The 22863-nt window shown below is 39.3% G+C and overlaps 1 protein-coding gene and 1 pseudogene across 1 annotated transcript in view; one reads left to right on the top strand and one right to left on the bottom strand.

The window, feature by feature from the left end:
• AKAP13 (A kinase (PRKA) anchor protein 13) overlaps nucleotides 1–22863 on the bottom strand; it is a 209339-nt gene that overhangs the window by 170622 nt on the left and 15854 nt on the right. The window contains exons 3-4 of the mRNA XM_008570017.1: nucleotides 21839–22135; nucleotides 12719–12902 (exon numbers count right to left, since the gene is read on the bottom strand). Of these exons, the coding sequence (XP_008568239.1) occupies nucleotides 12719–12902; nucleotides 21839–22135 (481 nt within the window). The remainder of the gene's footprint in view (nucleotides 1–12718; nucleotides 12903–21838; nucleotides 22136–22863) is intronic.
• Nucleotides 8723–9258, top strand: LOC103588344 (annotated as a pseudogene).

The raw sequence follows: 22863 nt of genomic DNA on the forward strand, positions 1-22863 counted from the left end.
GCTGAGTATACAGAGGCGTGCAAAACAGAAAAAGCATTCTTGCCTTCAAAGTGCCTTTCATCCCGATTTTTTTTCTATGTATACATACACACAAAGTTTTAAAAAAAAATACTGCTATAATACAATGTCATTGTAATAGCTACTTTAAAAATTAGCCTATTGTAAACATATTTCTGGGTCAATAAGTAGATCTACATTATTCATTTAATATCTCTAGAGCTTTACTGAAGTATAATTGTGTAGAGGTAGAATTATTTGCCAATTTACGATTGTTGGACTTGGGGTGGTTTCTCTCCTTTCCAGTGTGATGACAGATATTGTGCATGTGCAAAGCTTTGTCCTTTTTATGACTCTTATTCCCATTTCCAGTTCCACCACTGACCTAAATTGACCACTTTGAATTTCTGTGTCCTCATCTGTTAAATGGGGCCAATAAAATAATTTGTCTCCTAGGATTTCTGCAAGGAGTAAACACCTTGGTCTACTGGCAAGAATATTAAGTACCAAATAGGTATTATTTGATAATATTAGCTACGATGTCAATAATGATTCTCCCTTACATTTTTATTGTTTAAATCTTAATAGGCTTGTAGTCCTCCATAGTGCTTTGTATGAAGTAGCTGCTCAATAAATGTGATCAATAAATATTGAATAAATGAGTTATTAAATGAAAAATAAATAAATAAATAAAGCTCACACTCTTAGGCAAAAAAAAGAAAGTGAGAACATTAACACTGTTGACCAAAATCGAATTCTAGGTTGAAGAAAGAAATGCTTAAAGAGAGAAACGCTTACAAAATAATCTGAAACTTGGGAAGAATGATATACCTGGATAAAGTAATTTCAAACGGATGACAGAAAACAGATCTGGAAGAAAAGTCTAATATCCAAGCATAAAGAGGAGGGGGAAAGTGGGGGAGGGAGGGACAGAGCTCATCTCTAAAATGTGAAGAGTTTCTTTAGCTTTCTCATGGAGCAAAAACAAAACAAAATCAAACAGCAACCCTGTATGTTTACCAATTTAAATAACCTATTCAAGATAGAAAGGAATGCACATCCCTTTCTTCCAGTTTTACTACTGAAAAGCATCTAAAACTTAATATGACAGAAAGATTAAGAGCTAAATATGAATCTGTAAGTCCAGTGTAATGGTGAACATTAAAATCAGCTGATTAACAAGCTTCCAACTGTGAAGATTCCACAATTCTATGGATAAGCAATTTGTTCGACATATAGAAACTGAGAACTTTAATCATAATGAAGTCATCACTCAAACTAGCTTTTCCAGTTCTGGAAAAGAAAAAGAAGTTTTTGCTCATCAGTCTGGGCAGGACCCCTACTTTCAGGCATGAAGTTCACTTGACTATGTATCAGGTGACTATCATTAAAATTCAAGAAAATAACACACACTTAAGTCCAATAAGCTTCTAAGGACCTTGTGTGTTTGTCATAGTGCACTGGCCTGATTCAGTACTTTTCTTAACTTATAATTGGAATGGATTAATCTTATCTAGAAAGTTAGACAAATAAAATAGGTCACAATAAAGACACAATGTCTTTTTCACCAAGTGCACTGGCTATATAACTTTAGAAAGAACATTTTATCTTTTTTAAGCCAACAACTGTTTATAAAAATTTAAATGGTGTGAAGGACCATAGATATTAGATGATGTAGTGGATTGAATTATGTCCCACCAAAACTCACTGAAATTTGAATTATGTCCCTCAAGTTTTATGTATTAGAAACTTAGCTCCCACTGTGACTATTAAGAGGGTGGGAAACCCTATTGTGGTAATTGAAAGGTGGAGCCTTTGGAGAGGTGATTGGATTGTAGGACCTTGCAGTAGTTAATGGATTAAAAAGGTGGTCATGGGTATGGTTCTGAGGGCTTTAAAAGAAGAGGAGAATCTGCCTTTTGCTCTCTCTGCTTCCACCATCTTGCAATGTGAGACCCTTGGGTCACTGTCTCCACCACCACATGGACTTTGGACTTCTCAGCCTCAGAGACTATAAGCAATAAATTTCATTTTCTTTATAAATCACCCAGTCACAGGTATTTCTGTTATAGCAACACCAAAAGGACTAATACAGATGATATGATGGTACTTCAAAAAGTTCATGGATTTGTATTATCTTTTAATTCTATTTTTCCACAAACTTTTTGAAGTACCCTCGTATAAAAACTCCTGTTTTTGTTAACTTCTTGTTAACTAGCATTTATACCATTAAAAAATAATAATTTTTTTAAAATTATAGATACTTCATACCATTTAGGCCACGTGTCTTTCTAGGGAAAGTTCTGTTTGTAAATTATTCACATAAGAAAAAAATTAAAAGCAGAATGTCAATACTGCCACCTCCAAATTCTATAAGAAAATGGCCAAAATTATGTGTAGTAACTATGATAAATCATCCTCACTCCAGATGTAAAATGTACATATGAAAAATCTGTTAGAAAAAAAGACTAGGTAGGGCCGGCCCGGTGGCGCACTGCTACAGTGCGCCGCTTGGGAGCGCGGTGGCGCTCCCAACAAGGGTTCAGATCCCACATACAGACCGGTTCCCGCTCACTGGCTGAGAGAGGTGCGGCCGCAACACTGAGGTTTGCAATCCCGTTGCCGGTCCCGGTCCGGTACGGGCGCGACACTGAGGGTTGCGATACGTTGCCGGACACGAAAAAAGACAAAAAGGAAAAAAAAAAGAAAAAAGACTAGGTAACCCAAAATACATATTGTTTGCATTAATCAAATGTCAAAACAACAGACTTTAATAAGAATACTTCAAGAATACAACTCTTTATAGCTGTAAGTTATGGACAGTAAACATTTAAACAAAACCTCATCAAAATGATTGTTATACAATGCTAACCAATTTCAGCAGCTAAAGGATTTTTGTGATTCCCTAAGCCAAGGGTCCTAATACAAACTTTCTTATAGAAAACATGTTACTCAAAAACTTTCCTGAATTATAAGTTGGAGATATTACTGATGTGCCAGTAGAAAGTGAATATGATGGGCTGGCCCGGTGGCGCACTGCTATAGTGCGCCGCTTGGGAGCGCGGCGGCGCTCCCGCCGAGGGTTCGGATCCCACATACAGACCGGTTCCCGCTCACTGGCTGAGCGAGGTGCGGGCGCAACACTGAGGGTTGCGATCCGTTGCTGGACACGAAAAAAGACAAAAAGGAAAAAAAAAAAAAAAGAAAGTGTGTATGATGATTAATGAATCAAGAACAATCTAGATGCTGGTAATGCTGAGGAATTATTGTTTTTCCACTACAAGATCCAACTTTTAAAAACAGAACTATTAAATTTTAATAAATGTACAGGGTTAGTTATATTTTATATGATCTCATATTTATTCTTCTATTATACAACTTCATTCTTTGCTGGTGATATTCATCTTTGGCCAAATATTGATTTTAGCCAAAATGTTTATTCAACACACTTTTCCCCCCCTTGATTAATGATCAATTCTATTTCTGTTAATAATACTCATAAATGCAGATAAAATTTTCAAATCATTCTTCCCACTTGTATGCCTTTAAAGAAACTTCAAAATTGACCAAATTAAAATAATGTGTAATGGTTACTGAAAGTTGTGTTTTTTAGAGAGTAGAAAGTACCAATTGATCCTTCATTTTCTCACATACACCTATCAAGCCCTATATTTCAGGTGCATATTTTCTTCCACTCAAGCCTAAAATGAAGTCAGAAACAAGTGTTTAAAAGCACATACTGTTGCCATACAGTAATTTGTTACCATAGATTAAGCTGTGTAATTTCACAACTCTGAAGAAAAACTCTGAGGCCTAAATGTTACACAGCAACCGAGAATAAACACATACTCAGACCACTTGCACACATACAGCAGGGAGAGAAAAGAAGTGTACAGAAAGAAACACGAAGCTTGGAATAGCTTTTGATTCCAACCAACTTCTAAAACCACCCATCCTGTGAGAAAGTCAAAGGCAGTCTAAGAGTTCATGGGCTTTGGAGTTACTTTCTGGTTCAAATTACTGTTCTATCACTTACCAGCTGTAGCTATTTCCTTGTGAAATGAAGATAATGTGCCCACCCCAGAGGGGTTATTAAAGACAGAATAAATATATAAGAATTTGCAAAATGCCTAGAACAAATACAATAAATAGCAACTAGAGTTACTGTTATATAAATACAAATATTATCCTCAGAAAGTACATTTTGTAATTTTCTAGCACGTTGCCAGATGAAGTAATCCTGAGATTACTAGCTCAATGGCTTGAAAAATATGAAATGTCAAATTTCATAAAGCTGTCCAGTTGAAAATTTACATAAAGAGAAAAAAAGGCACTGAAATCCAGATATATAAATCATAATCAAATTAATTTGGTAAAAAGCCTACCAATGCTACCAAACATGCCTCCTTACAAAATCTACCAGTAAGTCTGAAAACAACCTAAAGACAGGCTTGTGAATAATGTCAACTTATTAAACACACTGCCTTGAGCAAGCTATTTAGCCTCTCTGGGTCTATTTTCTCATTTGTAGAAAGAATAGTGACTATACTAACTACACCTTTGTTGAGAGGTTTTAAGTGAGAATATACGTAAAGCACCAAAGTAGCACTGCACATAATATAAAGCAGGTATTCAATATATGTTGGTGTGCCCGGGCCCCACCCCGCCCAGTTTCCACTCAGTTCTACCACCTCATCTTTACTAAAACACAAAGAAAGACCCAGATCACACAATGACAAAGGAGGTCAGATGGATGAATGGACAGAGAGACAGATTAATGGGACTTATGCCAGAGAACTGTCAAGTCATCCCAAATCCTGCTCTCTGGCTATTACTTTGAAGGTAAGTTTGTGTGATTGTTTCTTTCCCTCCCCCTCCTAAGCAAAAGTAAAGGCTCCAAACTTGTTTTTGCACCAGATGGGTTACTGAGAACCCACTTGTCAAGTACTAGAAGAGGACACTAAAAGGCAATCACTATATTGAAGGAACAGCTTGCTCAATACGTGGTTCCAATGTGAAATATGTATGCTTCAGTATTTACTCTACCACCTGACCCTAAACTCATGTTTCAAGTGCAAGTGTCTCAAGAACCTGAGAAGGGTCTATATTACCTACCACAATAAATCATGACTGAGTACCTAGTGCTTGCCAGGCTGGGCCTGTATTCTGTACATTCACGTGTGTCATCTCAACCTGAACAGATCACTGGACTTTGGGCTTGAGCCCGGTTCTGTTACTTTGTAACTTTGTGACCTTGGGCAAGTCACTTCACCTCTCTGGCCTCAGTTTTCTCAATTATAAAATAGGGACAATAACACCTATCCTACCCACTCATCAGGCTGTCATGAGAATCAGAGCATAAACGGAAAGCTTGAGTGTAACGAATCATACTTTTAAAAATCATATGATGGATAATATAAATGTGAAGTTTTTATAGTGAGGACCTTTTTTTCCTCAGGAAAGACAGAGGCTAGGACTAAATGGAAAGCAATAGAACCCTGTCAAAATTAAGCGCTATTCCATCCTATATCCCAGTAGCCTCTTCCTGAGTCTCTCTTCTTTTCCTCTATCAAATCTTTGTAGAGGGGAGAATATGGGCCTCGGAATTCCAGGAATGTCTGTTTAATAGCAGCTCTACCACTTCCTATGTAGCCTGGGGCTAGAACCTAGGCTGACCAGTTAGCTTAGTTGGCTAGAGGGCGGTCTTACGTCAAGGTCAAGGGTTTGGATACCCATACTGGCCAGCCGCACCCCCCCCCAAATCTCTGAGCCTCCATCTTTCACCTTTAAAACACAGATAATGCCCTTTTCAAAAAGGCTGTGATAAGGTTGAAATAATACCTGTGATGTACCAATCATGGTTTCTACTGCAGTTCAGGCACTCGATAAAGGCAGATTTGTTCAACTGATACTGAAAATAAGATGAAATGTATGAGGAAAAATACTTTTAAACTGGTTGTTGGGAAAATATAGAATGATCAGGGCCCCCAGATGTTCAGAATCTTGCCAAGCATTTGATGTAAATATGCACCTGCGCCCAGGTGTCCTCCTGGGTTATGGACTTAAGTAGAAAGGATGAGTGGCTCTGATCCACGGCGCCCCCACCCCCATGATGCTCCCGGGGGGGGGGGGGTGTCACGGGGTGGCAGCTACTGCTGCTGGAGGCTGTTGCTGCCCAGTGCCCTCAGCGCCCCCCCCCCCCCCCCCCCGCGGGGGGGGGGGGGGGGGGGTGTCACGGGGTGGCAGCTACTGCTGCTGGAGGCTGTTGCTGCCCAGTGCCCTCAGCGCCCCCCCCCCCCCCCCCCCGCGGGGGGGGGGGGGGGGGGGTGTCACGGGGTGGCAGCTACTGCTGCTGGAGGCTGTTGCTGCCCAGTGCCCTCAGCGCCCCCCCCCCCCCCCCCCCGCGGGGGGGGGGGGGGGGGGGTGTCACGGGGTGGCAGCTACTGCTGCTGGAGGCTGTTGCTGCCCAGTGCCCTCAGCGCCCCCCCCCCCCCCCCCCCGCGGGGGGGGGGGGGGGGGGGTGTCACGGGGTGGCAGCTACTGCTGCTGGAGGCTGTTGCTGCCCAGTGCCCTCAGCGCCCCCCCCCCCCCCCCCCCAAGAGGCCACCTCCACTGCTGCTGGAAGATGCTGCTGCTGCTGCCTGAGCTCCTGTCATCTGCCAATGGCTCCCGGGATCTTTCCCAACTACCTAGAGCTTGTGGGCCTGCGTGTGAGGGGTTTGGTGACCCAGCCTGGCATGTGAGGGGTTTGTGACCCTGTCTGTACAATGGGTTTGAAAGGTCTGAGCCCCCTGACAATAAAAATGGAAACTGAGTATAACTAACATAACGAAACATTTTGGCTTTAGTTATGATTTGCCTTACTCAACAACTGGTGTTAGTCATGTAGCTTTACACCGGCTCTCAGGGCAATTGAAATATTTCAGCACTTGTATGTCAAAACACCAGAGTTGAAAATCTTAGAAATATTCTTCCTGTAAGGGTGGCAACACTGTAAATGATTCTTTATCAATTTAGAATTCCATGATCTATTAACCTACAGGCATCAACAACACAGAACGTATCAGAGAGCCACACTAATTGTATTTAAAGTGATATCTATTACACCAGGGAATAATTTCAAATCTTTATCAAGTACGGACATCCAAATGCTGCCTAAAATTTCAGGATTTTGGCAAAATTTCCTTAATGTATAAAAAACTGATAAAGGCACAGAAGAAAAGGAAAACTAAGGAAAGGGTAGGAGATAACATTTATGTCAGTCACTGAGTTCACCCTCTACGTGGATTCTTTCATTTATTTCTTGAAGCAGCCCACTGTAAACAGTCCTTTTTATTCTTACCATATTAGAAAAAAGGCACTGAGGTTTGGAGAGGTTAAGTGAATTCCACCCAAGATGATAGAGCTTCACAGAGGTAGACATTGGATTCAAAAATTAGCTGGTGTAACTATAATTATCCCAACTTCTCTACTAACTTTAATTCACAAAGAACTACAATAAATATTACAAAAAGATACTCTTGGTAGACCAATCAACTGGAATTCAAGTTTAACTGATCAGTGAACTTTAATTTTCCTGATGTTATTACTATATAATTATAAGAAACTACAGCACCTTAGAGTTTAACAAAATATTTGTACAAATTTCATTTGATTCCAAATAACCTTGTGCTGTAGGCAGAACAGGTATTATCAAAGAGAGGAGAAACAGACTCAAAGTGGAGAGGTGACATTTTCTGAGACACACAGACTACTAAATGGAAAAGCTCAGATTTTAATTAAGCTCTTCATCCCTAAGCAATTCCACCATACCACACTGTCTCTTCACTTTGAAGTATTTATAGCCACTTTATTTGCTCCACAAGATAACCAGAATCTGTATGATAAATAAGCCCTGATTTTTCACACTGCATACACCAGGCACTTGGTTATCATTCCAGGAAGTAGGTATTATTATCCTTTATTTACCAGGTAAAGAAATCAAGGCTTAGAGAGGAAAGTTACTTAATGTGTCCAGTGACGCAGCTAAAAATGGCAGAGCCAAAAGGCACACTTAGGTGTGACTTCCAAGTTTGCATACTTAGTCACTACCTGGAGCTGCCTCTTACTCTCAAGCCTTGTCCCACCCCCACACAGGTGATCCAGGTCTCAAGATTCCTTCTTTTTGATGTGAGTGAGACTATCAGCTGGATCTCTGATAGCATCTGGCTCTATCATTCTTAGATGACTCCCAATGCCACACTCATCTCAACTTGTCACTTACTAGCATTCATTAAACCAAGAGTCTGCAAACTGGGATGCTGTCCCTACTTTATCCATCACTAACTAGTTAGGATGAGGGGAAAACGGGTCTTCAAATTAGGGAAGACAACTGTGCACCTACCTAAAGCAGGAGTACTGGGTACTCTAGGTGTTCTGGGTACTCTTCTGGGGCTAAGATTTCTCAGGCAAGACTGGTAACCTTTTATTTAATGTGAATTTTCAGATCACAAACACATCCATATTCATAATATCAAAACATAAGCTAAAGCAAAAGAGCAACAAGTCAATAAAATCTCTCTTTCCCTGTCACTGAACTAAGTGATAGTTAACAATCTTGGGGGCAGGTGTGTTCTGAGTTTGTCTTCCTGCCAATTGCTACCCAGATGGCCTCCCAAAACAGCAACCCAGAGTCGCCAACACCAGTAAAGGAGCCAAGCTTGGCAGGAGGCACCACCCAGGGCCCATGGACAAGAGGCTACAGCAGGAGGTGATGACCCTCGTGATGTCTGACAGCAAAGGCATTTTTGCCTTTCCTGAATCAGACAACTTTTCCAAATGGGCAGGGACCATCCACAATGCCGTGGGCACAGTATATGAGGACCCGAGATACAAGCTTTCCCTAGAGCTCCCCAGTGACTACCCTTACAAGGCACCCATGGTGAAGCTCCTCCCACCCTGCTACCACCCTCCCTGCATTGTGGACACCCAGGTAACATATGCCTGGACATCCTGAAGGACAAGTGGTCCACCCTTCATGATGTCAGGTCCACCCAGCTCTCCATCCAGAGCCTGGTAGAAGAACCCAACATAGATAATCCTTTGAACACACATGCTGCTGAGCTCTGGAAAAACCCCACAGCTTTTAAGAAGTATCTGCAAAAAACCTACTCAAAGCAGATCTCCAGCCAGGAGCCCTTACCAGGGTTGTCCAGCCTCTCCTTGTGTCACCTTTTTTATTTTTTCCTTAGATGGTCTGTCCTTTCCTTGATCTCTGTATAGGACTCTGTATCTTGAGCTGTAGTATTACTATTGTTTCTGTTTTTTAAATTAGGTCTCTTGTTGAGCCCTTATGATGTATATTAAATACATTTTGGTTAGTTTTTATAAAAATAAGCAAACAAAACAAATCATGGACTACAGAAAAGGGAAACTGTCGAAAATATCCTAAATAATTATTACTACCTGTTGAGACAATTTCAAGAGTTCTTTAACAACACAGATCTCATTTAGAAAATCCTTCTATTTCCAAGAACGGCAAATCATAATTTTCACACAGAAGTGAGACTCAGTTTATCAAAATAAGTCTTGACACAGAAACACAAAAAGAACTTGAACCCTAAACAGCACAATGCACCTCCCCCCACAAATGGTAAAGCAGGAGGGCTATAAACTTGACTTTTCAGTAAAGAGTAGATTGTAAATAGTTATTTCATAAGTGTAAAATGTACATAACCATACTTCAATTTCATGTTAATTGAAAAGAAGCAGTAAGAAACAGGCCTATATGGGGAAAATTTAACATAAAATTTAAAGACAATGGGGTAAAACACCCAAAGTCTAAAGATTTTAGTAAACTATTAGAAAAACAGCATGATATAATGTGGCAATTCTTAACTTTCCACAAACTCTTTTGTGAATCTCACAAAACAAACTCTTAATTGAGAAAAAAATACACATAAACTTTTGCCTATAATTTCAAGGGACGCAAACTCCATGAAGTCTATTCTTGGGCCTGTTGTTAAGAACCCCAGGAGCGGAAGGAGCTCTGGGCAGCCTCTTAAGAGATCTGGCTCTATTTCTGGCCCTGTCATAGTGTTAACCTAATCCAATCATTTTGCCTCTCTAGATCTCACTTTCCTCAGCTGCTAATCTTTCCTTTTTAAGGCTGAATAATATTCCACTGTATGTATATACCACATTTTGTTTATCCATTTATTTGTTGATGAACATTTAGGTTGTTTCCACCTTTTGGCTATTTGGGATTTTTTTAACTGACAAATAATAACTATATATTTATAAGGTATAATGTGGTGTTTTAATAAATACATACATTGTAGAAAGATTAAATCAAGCTAACTAACATATCCATAACCTCACCTACTTTTTTTTTGTGATGAGAATATTTAAAATCCACTCTTCTAGCAACTTTAAAATATACAATACAGTATTATTCTGACACATGCTACAACATGGATGAACCCTGAAGACATTATGCTATGGGAAAGAAGCCAAACACAGGACAAATATTGCATGACTCCATTTATATGAGGAACATAGAATGGGCAAATTCTTAAGACACAGAAAGTAGAACAGAAGTTATCAAGGGCGGGGAGAAAGACAGTGAATGGGGAATTAGTACTTCATGGGTATAGTTTCTGTTTGGAGTGAAGAAAAAGTTCTGCAAATGAATAGTGGTGATAGTTACACAGCATGGTGAATGTACTTAATGCCACTGAACTGTACACCTAAAGATGGTTAAAATAGTAAATTTTATGTTATGTGTATTTCACCACAATAAAAAAAAAAAAAAGAAAGAAAACAACCCCCCCCCCCCCACAATGATCTTTCCTCTTTATGGTTGAAATTCTAGCAAAGTCTACTAGTATCACAGGAAAAATGAGGGATTTAGTAAAATCATATCCTTACCATTTTTCAATTGCTAATTATGACTCAGCATTTCCTCTTGGCTTCAGAACAGTCACAGCCCAGAATAATTCAAGTTATGGGCTAGATCTGCAGCAAGGTGCTTATACTCTCCTATCAGAGTCCTCTATTTGGAGATTTCCCAAGTTGACTTTCCCTTACCTATCTCCCTTCAAAAGGATATTAAGTGGCTTTCTTAAAGTATCAGAGGTAGTACTTTAAAGAGGCAGAAAAATCTTCTCCAAGAACAAACACACTCTAGTTTCGCTAAAGCTGTGCTGCAATAACAAGCCTTGTGACATCCCTTTCCAGCATATAACGAAGATGTCATAATCACTTTATTTCCCCATTTGGACGGCAGTCCTTAACCAATTCTGTTTCCCAGCAAACTCTGAGCTATAAAGTCCAATTTTAAGGAACTGCATTTGAAAACTTCACAATAGTTATACTGAGTTAATTGTTTCAACTTCTAGAAAAAAGCCTCTCTCCCTCATGAGGCAAACAGCAGAATGAGTATAATCATTAGCCAGATGAGGCAAACAGCAGAATGAATCCAATCATTAGCCAGATGGCAAGTACAAAGGAGTAGAACATATCACACTCTGGAATACTATCATAGGATAGCTCAGGTATCCAAAGCTCATTTGAGATGAAGAGTGCGTCTCCTATCACTATTGTATCTGTAGCACCCATCAGAAAGCTTTCTGCAAAGAACTTCTGGCTGGCCTGACTGGGAAAGTTTTAAGCTTGTCAGGTGAAAAAAAACTGTTCATAGAACTGTAAGCAGCATTATATTCTGAGATCTCTTCTTGGTAGCAGGCTACCCTGCGCACGCACACGCACACGCACACGCGCGAGCACACACACACACACACAAATGGTAAAATATAAAATGCCACTAAATTAAATCTGGCATGAGCAAAATATCTGAGAATTTGGGAATAGTGACTCAGTTTACAAGGGCCCCTCAATTGCTAATAAATATAGATCCAACCAGGTTTACTCTTGTTCAGATAATGTGGTAGAAAAGATGATGCTGACCATAAAACTAATAAAAATATATTAAACAACAGAAACTATCCTGAAAACTTCTGCCTTTTATAAATATTTCAGTGAAAAATGTTGGCTGCTGTAATACACTTATTTCTCTATTTATACCAAAAAAAGAAAAGAAAAAACAACTCTTCAAATATTTTGACTAACAACCTTCCTCCAAAGCACTCTTTTAAGACTCAGGATGTATAACAACTGAACCCAAAGATAACCAGGATTTCCTACTACAACTCAGTTGCTTTTTACTACTATTCATATGAAGAGACCACTACTGTCAATTTTATTCACAGAAATTACATTCAAACCAAAACTCAATTGTTTACCATATTTTCTGTATGCAATAACATGAAAGTATTGGTTTCTACTTATCTCTTTCAAATCCTGAAGACATACCAGAAAAAAAATATATGGTATAGAAAAAATTTCCTTTTGTACTAGGATAAACTGTATACACTGGTAATGTTATGTTACACCCACAGACAAGACTCATTCTAAGTTTTCAGTAAAATATAGGAGGTTAGAAGCAGTGAAAGCAGGGAGACAGAGGAGAGAGAAAATGATAGTATGACTTACGTTTGCCTCTCTCAGGCAACGAAGTGGTTAGCAGGAATAAGCTTAAAAACCTCCAGCAGAAGGCAAGGTACAGAATTGAGGTTTTAACTCGTGGCAAACTCACACTGAGATGCCAAGTGGGCGGTACTACTATGAATCAGGGGGTGGGGCTGATGATGAGAGAAGGGAAATAGGGAAAATGAGCATTTACTCGGTTAGAAGCTGGTGCAGCTTGTGATAACCTCGCTCCAAGGCCAAGCTCACAGGCGTTGCCCCTTCCTGGTTGTGGATGCTGAGAGCTCCTCGGCCACCTGGCTTCTGCAGCAGCAACCATGTCAACCTCAGCAATCCCAGCCGCACAGCAAAATGCATCAATGTTTCCCGGGGGCCACCATCTGTAATGGGGGGGGGGGAATGAAAACAAATGAGGAAAATAAAAAGACAAAAAAGCAAGCAAACAGCAACAACAACAAAAAAGTTAGGTAAGCACCACTGCCTCCAACTGCCTAAGATCCTGAAGTTAAGATACAACATACAGTGTGAAGAACTTTATTGTGGCCAGGTAGAATTCGCTGTCATGTAAGAACAAAACAAAACTAGAAAAAGGTAGAAGCGAAATCTTCAATAGGAGACAGTCCCCCAAAAGAGAATCAAGCCACTTCTATATTCTGATTTATTGTATTTGTTCAACCAATTTCACAGGCAGGCTTATTCGGGTGACTCCCCCACACGATTTTTTCTTAAAAAAAAAAAAAAAAAAGAAGTCGAATGCAGCCCCACAACATAGGGATCCAAAGGAAATAGCTGTTAGGACTTAGATGGTATACCATAAAGGGTATAATTACTTTTAAAAAGAACACCCAAACAGAACTTGACTAGTTAAACACTAAAAACAGGTTCTGCTTGTTAAGTATACACAGGTCTTTTTCTTCACCCAGATTAAGGGAAAATCAAATTGCTGGCACTGCTAGCTTTTTTTATTTGTTAAATGAGAGAAAGAAACGCATCTTCAGGCATAATAGAAAATACTAACTCTAAGACAGTACACTAATGACATCACAAAGAAAAATGTGAGCTTGGACTTATCTCACTTGAAATGAAGCCTCCTTGTTAGCATCATGAGTCACTGAAAGTAGTGAAATGAGGAAGGGCTCTGGAGTCAGACAAATCTGGGTTCAAATCTGGCATTTCCCATCTGTGTAACCATACTTGATTCCTTTAACTTCTCTGGGCTTCACTTTCTTCATTCTTAAGAGTGGGACACTATTAGTTCATTCACAGAGTTGCTGTAAGGAATGAGTAGGTGAAATGCTAGTATAATGACTGGCTGTAGTAGGTACTCATTAAATGCCAGTTCCCCTCCCTTTCTCTGTCCTGTTGGGCTTCAAATTACATCCTATGTACACTAGCAACACTCTCTCTACCTCAACTGTCTTCTCGAGCTGCCTCTGTGAAGACAGGAGCAAGGCTGTGTAAAACGGCCCCACAGGCTGTGCGTCACTCAACTCCAGGGAGTTGTGAGTGGTGCCTTAGAGCTGTGCCTGCCTTCTTTCTTTCATTCTTCATGGCTTCCCTTGGGTCTCAACTTCTTCACTGAGCATTCACACACTCTTTGGATCCCAGTGTTTTCTCCTTACTCTGAAGTCCTCAGATGCTTCCATACGCAAATATCACAACAGAATGAACACATCTTTGAAGCTGATTTTACATTTAACTGCATTGTTTTCTAATGTCACTTACGTATTACTCTAGTCTCCCTATTTCCAAGGTAAATTTCCTTGGAAGCAAAATCTATCTTTAATATTTTATATTTTCCCTACGGAACTATATACACACCGACCAATTCAGGATTTATAGGGTGTTCAAGCAGAGGCACATGACTGGAAAGAAGTCAGTGCCCCAGAAGAAACAATTACAAGTGCAAGTACAAATTTTAATAATCAGCACCTCAGAGCAGGTGGCAAGACTAGACAAAGAGACAGAAAGAACCTTCATAAAAGATCAAATATCATCACCTGACTGGTGCCCTATAGTTGCTCATAGGCTTTCTGACATCTTTATCAAAAACAAAAGAGCTAATTAAGGCACTGACCAGGAAAAATGTGATTTTTAAGAGACCAGTTAATTCAGGCCTTACTGAGTGACACCTCCTTAGTTTTCTCCTCTCTCCCCACCCTTTCTGGTCTCTTCTTTGCTCTGAGTCAGCTCAGCATTTATGAGAAGAGTTCCAACAATAAGGCCATGCACCTGCTCAGAAGCTGGCACCCTGATTCCTGCACGACATTCTCCCTCAGTCTCACTGTAAGGTCTGTAAAGCAGCAGCTGCCACATCTGCTTTTAGAAGAAAATACATAGTGAGGACCTGCCAAGTGCCATGCACTGAGCTATGCAGTTCATATCAACTTTTTCCATTGTATCCTCATAATACCCCTACCCTATAAGGTCTCATTATCCTCATTTTGCAAATGAAGACAGGTTCACAGAATTAATAACTTGCCCACAGCCAGAAACAGTTTTTGAAAATTCTTCTGTCTTGAGTCTAAAAATCATAACCTTTCCATTACTCAACCCTCTTTTTGTAATAAAAAAAAAAAGTTAAGCTAATGTGATTTAAAGCACCTTTTCATGTTCCCCCTAACATTTTATTAACTCTTTCAAATATACACTTAAGTTGAAAGAATTATACAACTAATAACCAGATACTCACCAACCTAAATCCTAAAATTAATGTTTTTCTATATGTGCTTTGTCATGTACTTACCCAATATCCTTCCCTCTATCCATCAATCCATCTTATTTTTATGCATTTCAAAGGAAGTTAAAGACATCAGTAAAATTCACCCCTGAACACTTCAGCATACATATCATTAACTAGAGTTCAACATATGGTTATAATTCTAGCTAATTTACATACAGTGAAATACACACAGTACACTATATCATTTGATAATATTGACAAATGCATATAATCCAAACTTTTACCAAAATATAGAACACTATCAACATCCAAGAAAGTTCCCTTATGCCCATTCCCAGTTAATTCCCACATCTCCTTCCAAGAGTGAAATCGCTGCTCTGTATTTTTCACCATAGATTAGAACTTAATAGAAATGGAATTACACAATTCTTTCATTCAGCGTAATGTTTAACATTTGTCCACACTGCTGCATGTATCAGTAGTGCATTTGTTTTTATTGTTGGTATATACACTGCATGTATATACCTCAGTTTGTTTAGATATTCTGTTCATTTTTCACACATTTTAATTTGATTTTCACAAAGGTCATGTAAATTAGGCTTGCAGAAGAGGCGGCCAAGGTGCATAGGGATAAACAAATAAGTATGTAAATGTTTCTGTTAGTCCATGTTATTTTAAGAGCAAGAAAGCTTCTACCCAACCTATCTTCCACTATTTCTTTTGTCTCATTTTAAACTGCACGGCACCAATAATTTGGGATTAATCTCTGTTCTCTACTCTTATTTTTTCTTCCATGATTGACTTTCTCCTCTGTATTCTGAGTTTTTCAGAATACTAATTGCATTTCCCACAATATCAATTGAGTACTTTGTCCTCAATATAAATTTAATTATGCTTTGGAATTCTGGATGTTCTTGCAGCATTTTTTCCATCTTTTTTCCCCTTTCCATCTTTGCCCTCCTCGTAGCTTTTCTTGCAGCTATAATTAAAGCCCTAGTCAGTTGATTTAATAAAGGAGGTTATCTGGATAATCTGCATATGCCTGACTGAATCAGTTGGAAGGCTTTAAAAGCAGAGCTTAAGTTTTCCCTGGAGAGGGAAAGGATTCCACCTGTGGAAGACAGTGTCAGGCTGTGCCCGTGGAGTTCCATCCTGCTCAGAATCTCCCCTTCCTCACTGCCTGAGGATGACAGCTTTGGCCCACGTTGGTGGGTTTGCCCATGATCATCCCTCCTCTTACTGCCCTATAAATTTTGGACTTGTTTAGCCAGTCCCACAACTGAATAAGCCATTCCTTGTAACAAATCTTACTACATATTTCTTCTACTGGTTCTGCTTCTCTAGTTGAACCCTGACTGATACACTCATTAAACCTATTTTTATCCTTGTTGCTTCCTTTTCTAATTTCATAATAGATCTGACTTCTTTGATCTTTTAAAGCACAAATGGAAAACATCTTCTGAATTTTTCTTTGGTTTCTTAAAGCAAATCATACTCAAGAGTCTTCCATCTGAATTTTTGTGATACTTTTCCTTTTTCTTCATGCTGTAATGTTATTTCATAGTCCCCATGTTGATTGATTTTCCTGTTAAGCCACACTTACTTGGAAAGATCTCAATGTACGCCTAGCTTCTACCCACAGAGAAAGTTAAGCAGAAAGTGTCTTAAGTCCCACTTGCTATCTATCTAGTTATATGCTTGGCACAGCTCCCACACACATTTCCTCAGATCTGCAAAGAAAGGTGATGTGTACAGTAAGGAGTTGTATCTTTTTCAAACTGTTAGATTTTCTGACTAAACAAAACACTCCAAGGTCTGTGAACTGTACAATAATCAAGGACTACATGTACTTTCCCAACCCATCAATCCAGCCAGCAAACCCTCCTCACAGTACTCTTTCAATCTACATATAATAGTGATTTAGGAATCTCATAGATCTACTATTCAGTACTGTCTCAAATAAACTTGAAGTCCCACATGATGCAGGGATTCTCACACTGCGTGGGGAAGGAAAACATTCTATACAGACCAGTCTGAAAAAGCGAGCTTTTGGAAAAATGAGACTTGTAACCTTATGACAAAACCAATGTTTGAGAGGCAACAAAACCTTTTGGAGCTAAAGCCCTGCCACTACTAGGCGCTGCATGTCTTGGAGTCAATAGATACAAATCTTCTGCCAAGAAAAAAATCCATTAGCAGTCTTTTTATATTTTACTGTTTTCTTTTTTAGCAGTGATGTTGTTGAAAAAATACACAAACACTAGTGTAGCTAAGGAAAAAATTCCATGGAAAGCTATCACATGTTCTGAAGGGGGTATGAGAAGTAAATCACCAAATGATTAAGGTTTGAGGATATATTAACTGACATCAGATATATAGAACTGGGAATTCACAGGCTATTCTTAGTACTGTCTTTCTTAAACCTGTCATCCTCCTGTCCACTTAAATTTCTCTTTGTGGGGAGGATTCCCACCCCCCAAAATGATTAGATCTTCTTTTCACTTAGTTATATAATACCATGACTAAATAAAAATGAAGGTTTCCTCCAGGATGTTTCTCCTTGCTTTCTTCAGAGCAAGTCTTCAAATGGCCCACTCTAAGTTACCTGAGAGTTAGGCTGATTGCTTTTATACAAGGATCTTTCAGGGAAAAACCATCCTAATTCACCATTTTCACTAACCACTGAAGCACAGAAGAGCTAAGACAACTGTGACTTGGAAAACACAGAGAAAAAAGACATCCTTGCTCTACCATTCACCCTCCAACCAGATGAATCCTTATTACCTGCATTTAAGGCAAAATTGTGGTAAAAAGTACGATGCAGAGGTTTCTTTCTGTAACTAGGGATTAGAGAACACTTAAAAGAACTAAAAGGACAAACTCTCCATGGCTCATGTTTAAAGTGAGGATCACCTTTAGCAACAAGTAAAACCAAAAGCAAAACAGCGTTGTGCTTGGAAGAGCCTTCCTTATAGTGCTGTCCTGTTTCATCCTTTCATAGAACATGTTACCTTCCCCTGTTGTAGCTCATCAATGTTTTATGTCTCTAAACGGTTACTGGACATTAATCACGGTATATTCAAATTGAATAGCTCGCAAACTAGCACACACTATCAGAATACACTTTCCTCCATTTTATACATGAAGAAATTGAGTAACAGAACTGTTAAATATTTTGCACAAGCTCTTGCAATGAAGCCAGGATATAAACAAACAGACTTTAAGGCCTGTGCTTTTTCTATTTTATAATATCAAATCTAAATCAAGGGTTCTTAACTTCATGCTCATGCCTAAAGTTCAGGGAGATCATAAAATTTACTGTATGTAAATGTTAGCAGGTAGGCACCTAATATACACATTTCTGAAGTGAAATCTGAGCAATTTTCAAAGGAGTCACTGACCTGAAATAAAGTTAAAAAGCACTGCATCTAAACAATTAGAGAGTAGGAGGATTAACCATAGATCTTACATGACTCATTTGTGTAAGTGTTAGGCTAGAACACCTGTAAACATCCTAGCTTTCAACAGCAAGTAGTCCCGTTACATAACAAGATGCCCCATTTACTTGTATTATTATCCCAGGCACCAAGCTCACTTCGCATCTTTTTTCCTTTAAATACCTTTAAAAAAGTATTTGATGTGTAACTCACTGATGTGAACAGACTACTCCATTACATTCATCCCTCAACAGCAAACATGATGAACTCTTAACTTATGCTACTCTGCCCGTACCATCCCCAGTGTTCCTAGATTCTAACCCACAATTAATAGGATTTAAACTGCAGAATATAAATCAAGAACTTAAAATTAGATTCCTGATAGAACTGTTGTAAAGTCAACAGCTGCAATCAAGTCTCTTGCCTGCATTTCACCTTTGCAAAGTATACACCTAACTTGGTCAATTTCTTTTGTTATTATTTTAAGTGTATGTACAATAAAATTCTCTTTTTACTGGTGTACAGTTCCACCAGTTTTAACACATGCATAGATTCTTATAGCCACCACCACTAACAAGATACAAAACAACTCCAAAACCCCAGAGAATTCCTTTATAATGCCCTCTGCAGTCAAGTACTTTCCCCCACTCCCAGCCCCTGGCAACTACTTACCTTATTGTCTGTTTCTATAATTTTGCCTTTTCTAGAATAGCATACAAATGGAAACTTACAGTATGTAATCTTTGGAAACTAATTTCTTTTATTTAGTACAATGCATTTAAAGTGCATCCAGTTGCCCAAGCTAATAGTTTGCTCCTTTTTTTATTGCTGAATAGTATTCTATTGTATGGATGTATCACAGTTTAAGTATTCAGTCAGTGAGGGAGATCTGGGTTTATTTCCAGTTCAGGGTGATTGACTATGAATAATTTTGGGTGATTATGAAAAATATAGGTACATTTGTGCATAGACTTTTTTTTTTTTTGTCTTTTGTCTTTTTCCGTGTCCGGCAATGGATCGCAACCCTCAGTGTTGCCCCCGTACCAGACTGGAGACCGGTGATGGGATTGCAACCCTCGGCGTTGCCCCCGCGCCTCGCTCAGCCAGTGAGCGGGAACCGGTCTGTATGTGGGATCCGAACCCTCGGGCGGGAGCGCCGCCGCGCTTCCCAAGCGGCGCACTATCCAGTGCGCCACCGGGCCAGCCCAGTGCATAGACTTTTTGATGAACATATTTTCATTTCTTTGAAATAAATACCCAAAAGTGGCTGGGTCATACAGTAAGTGTACAATTAGCTTTATAAGAAACTGCCAAACTTTTCTAGAGTGGCTATACCATTTTGCATTCCCACCACCAATGTATGAGATGTTGTTTTGTATCCTTGCCAGAACCTGGTATATTTAATCTTAGCCATTGTAATACACATTTAATGGTATCTCCTTGTGGTTTTAATCTATATTTCTCTAAGTGCTGAAATTTGGCTTAGCTTCTGCTAGCATTGCTTGAGCAATTCTGTATAACAGAAACTTAAGAAGTACATGAAAACTTTAGAAGTACACAAAAATATTAAAGCTAGCCAGTTCCCCTAACATTAAAGACAAGGAAACTAAGAGAGAGAGGGGGGCGGGGGGGAATGATATGCCCAAAGTTTCAGGCCTTTGCTTTTTCTAACAGTTCTTTTTCATCGTGGTAACATGAACAAACTAGCCAACTCCTGGACCTTCTTTAAACACAACAAAACCATAAAAACACCTTCAGCCCCACAAATAATAACTAATGCAGTTCTATTTTGATATTGATCTGTAAAAGGCAACCAAAGTAATCATTCCCATATCAGTAAGAAAATGGCAGGAGCTGGAGGTATGAAAGCCCATCACTAGGTTCTGAAAGGGTACTATTGCCTAAATAATGTCAAATGTTCTGATCTCTAAACATTAGCAATGCAGATGTTTCCTGAGCATTGTATTAATAAGAAAAAGAAAAGAGGAAATGCTTTTTTCCTTGATTTGATTATAGTCCACACGTTCTTTCATATTTTACTTGGGTGGGACTGTCCTGGCAGTATCTGGTAGGATGCCCTTGATAGTATGTGACACCACTCTAATGGCTGATCACAAGTTTAAGTGTCAAATTTAGTATATTTAAGAGAATGAAAGCTGGCAAATACCTCTTTTCCCAATGTTCCACAAGGGGGAAGAATAAACTTATCTGATTTGTCTGAGCATACTCTGCCTTAGTCCTCTCTGGGCATTTCTCCTCAGGACCTGCTCACCCTACATAATATACTAATCAAAGCTACGTGGACTCTGAAGGGCAGTTCTGTGATTGTCCAGCTCTTTTAGAGATGAAGTAGAAAGCATGTTCTTCTGGCAGGAGTTCTAAGATCAGCCTTCTATTCTAGCTTTCATCAGTTCTAAAGCAAACATTTTGATCTCCATCTGTGGGACTCCTAAATCTTTCAATTGGATGTAAACCCACGAGGGAAACACAATGTTACTTACTGGACCCCAGGTGTGTGTGTGTCTACACACACACACACAGAGATATAATCACTGACATTCAGTAGATGTCATATGCTACAAGAATAATTGTGTAGGAAAAAACCCTATCTGAATAAGAAGACATATGTAGATACTTATTACATCAGTGTTTTCTAGGAAGTGAAGTCCTTTCTTCAATGAACTCTTAAATGGAAGGTCAGTAGATAAAATGAGTAAGAATGAACCTACCCTGATTAAAGAAGTGTGGGGGTTCCCAGAGCTCGTTCCTGCTCTCATGCTCCCCCCACTCCCCAATCTTTCCTTTCCTCCAACTCCATGGACTCTCTAGAGAACTTCAGAACACAATAAGGAAAACCCTATCTTTGATAATTAAACACCAAAAAGTTAACCTGCTACTCTGCTCATGAAAGACAGTTTAGTTTCTATGGTTGAGAGATCAAGCCTGGAAACCAGACCCACAGGAAGGTGATGTGCCACTCTCTACTTGGGTACTCTCTCCTGGGTCATTTCACTACAAGAACAGGTTAAAAACTCAAAGAACCTAGAAGAGATACTATCAAAACCATTTGCTACAGTAACTGTTAAGTTTTATTCAGCCACTGTGGAAGACTGGAACATAATGACAATATAAAAGCAACCGCATTAAAAGAGAGTAGTCCACACTCAAAGTGTGTTTGTGGGTCATAAATTCTCACCATGCAAAGTATGATCTGTCCCCAGCACATTCCACTCTGCTGGCAGTTTCAGGTGTCTGAATGCCAGTGCAACCTTCTCATCAAGGGAATTCACATCCCCAGACGGGGGTCCTGACCGGTCAAGAAAACGGGTGAAGTTCAGAGCCTGCTGATTTCCAGCACTGGCTGCCAGGAATTGGGCTGCGTCATATGCTTCATCCTGGATGAAATGAAAATCTTCTTCAGCTACCACAAACACGGGAAGCCCCTCTTTGGAAGCACAGAGCAGCACCTTCACTGTCTCACAGCAGTCATGACCTAAAGAAAACACAGGCAGCAAAGGAAATAGTTTTAGAGTCCTCCTGCTAAAAAAAAGGACACTGGTGGGTCCTCTTAGCGCTTTTTTCATGACAGACAAATTTCTCCTCCTAAAAGAAACACCTCATTCCTCTGAGCTCTGACAGCATTTTCCCAAACTTCTTAAAACTCCATTTTCAGCTTTTAAAATTACTTGTAAGTATGAATTAGTTCCCTTAACAAACATCAAACAACTTTGTATCCCAGCTTTTACTATGCCTACAACATAGTATTTGGCACTGAACAGGCCCTAAAATATCTACTACAATACAGTTGGAACAAATTAAAGAATGAAAGTGAACGGACCCTGTTAGGCCTAGTATATAACTGCAAGTCTTATAATACCTACTGAAGTGAATTAGATATGAAAACACAACAGGGAAAAACACCACTTATACAGGTTACATGGGAGGAACTTTACAAATTCCCCAGGACTTGCCCTATTATCACAATATAACAGATAAAATGATGAAGCACTTTGAAAGGTACAAAACTACTTTATTTTATTATTATTAGCCATCCAAAGTGTAAAAAGTAAATAATAATTTTTGTTCTCAAACAAATTCTTTCCTGTCTCTACCATCAGTGTAATGAGGACTTCAATGGAATCACCTGATTCACAAAAGGATGATGTGATGCTATGGTGGCTAGAAGCTCAGCTCAGGAAAAGGAAACATACCAGACTCTGT

Source organism: Galeopterus variegatus, unplaced genomic scaffold, assembly GCF_000696425.1.
Source record: "Galeopterus variegatus unplaced genomic scaffold, G_variegatus-3.0.2 Scaffold556, whole genome shotgun sequence".
NCBI classification, from domain to species: Eukaryota; Metazoa; Chordata; class Mammalia; order Dermoptera; family Cynocephalidae; genus Galeopterus; species Galeopterus variegatus.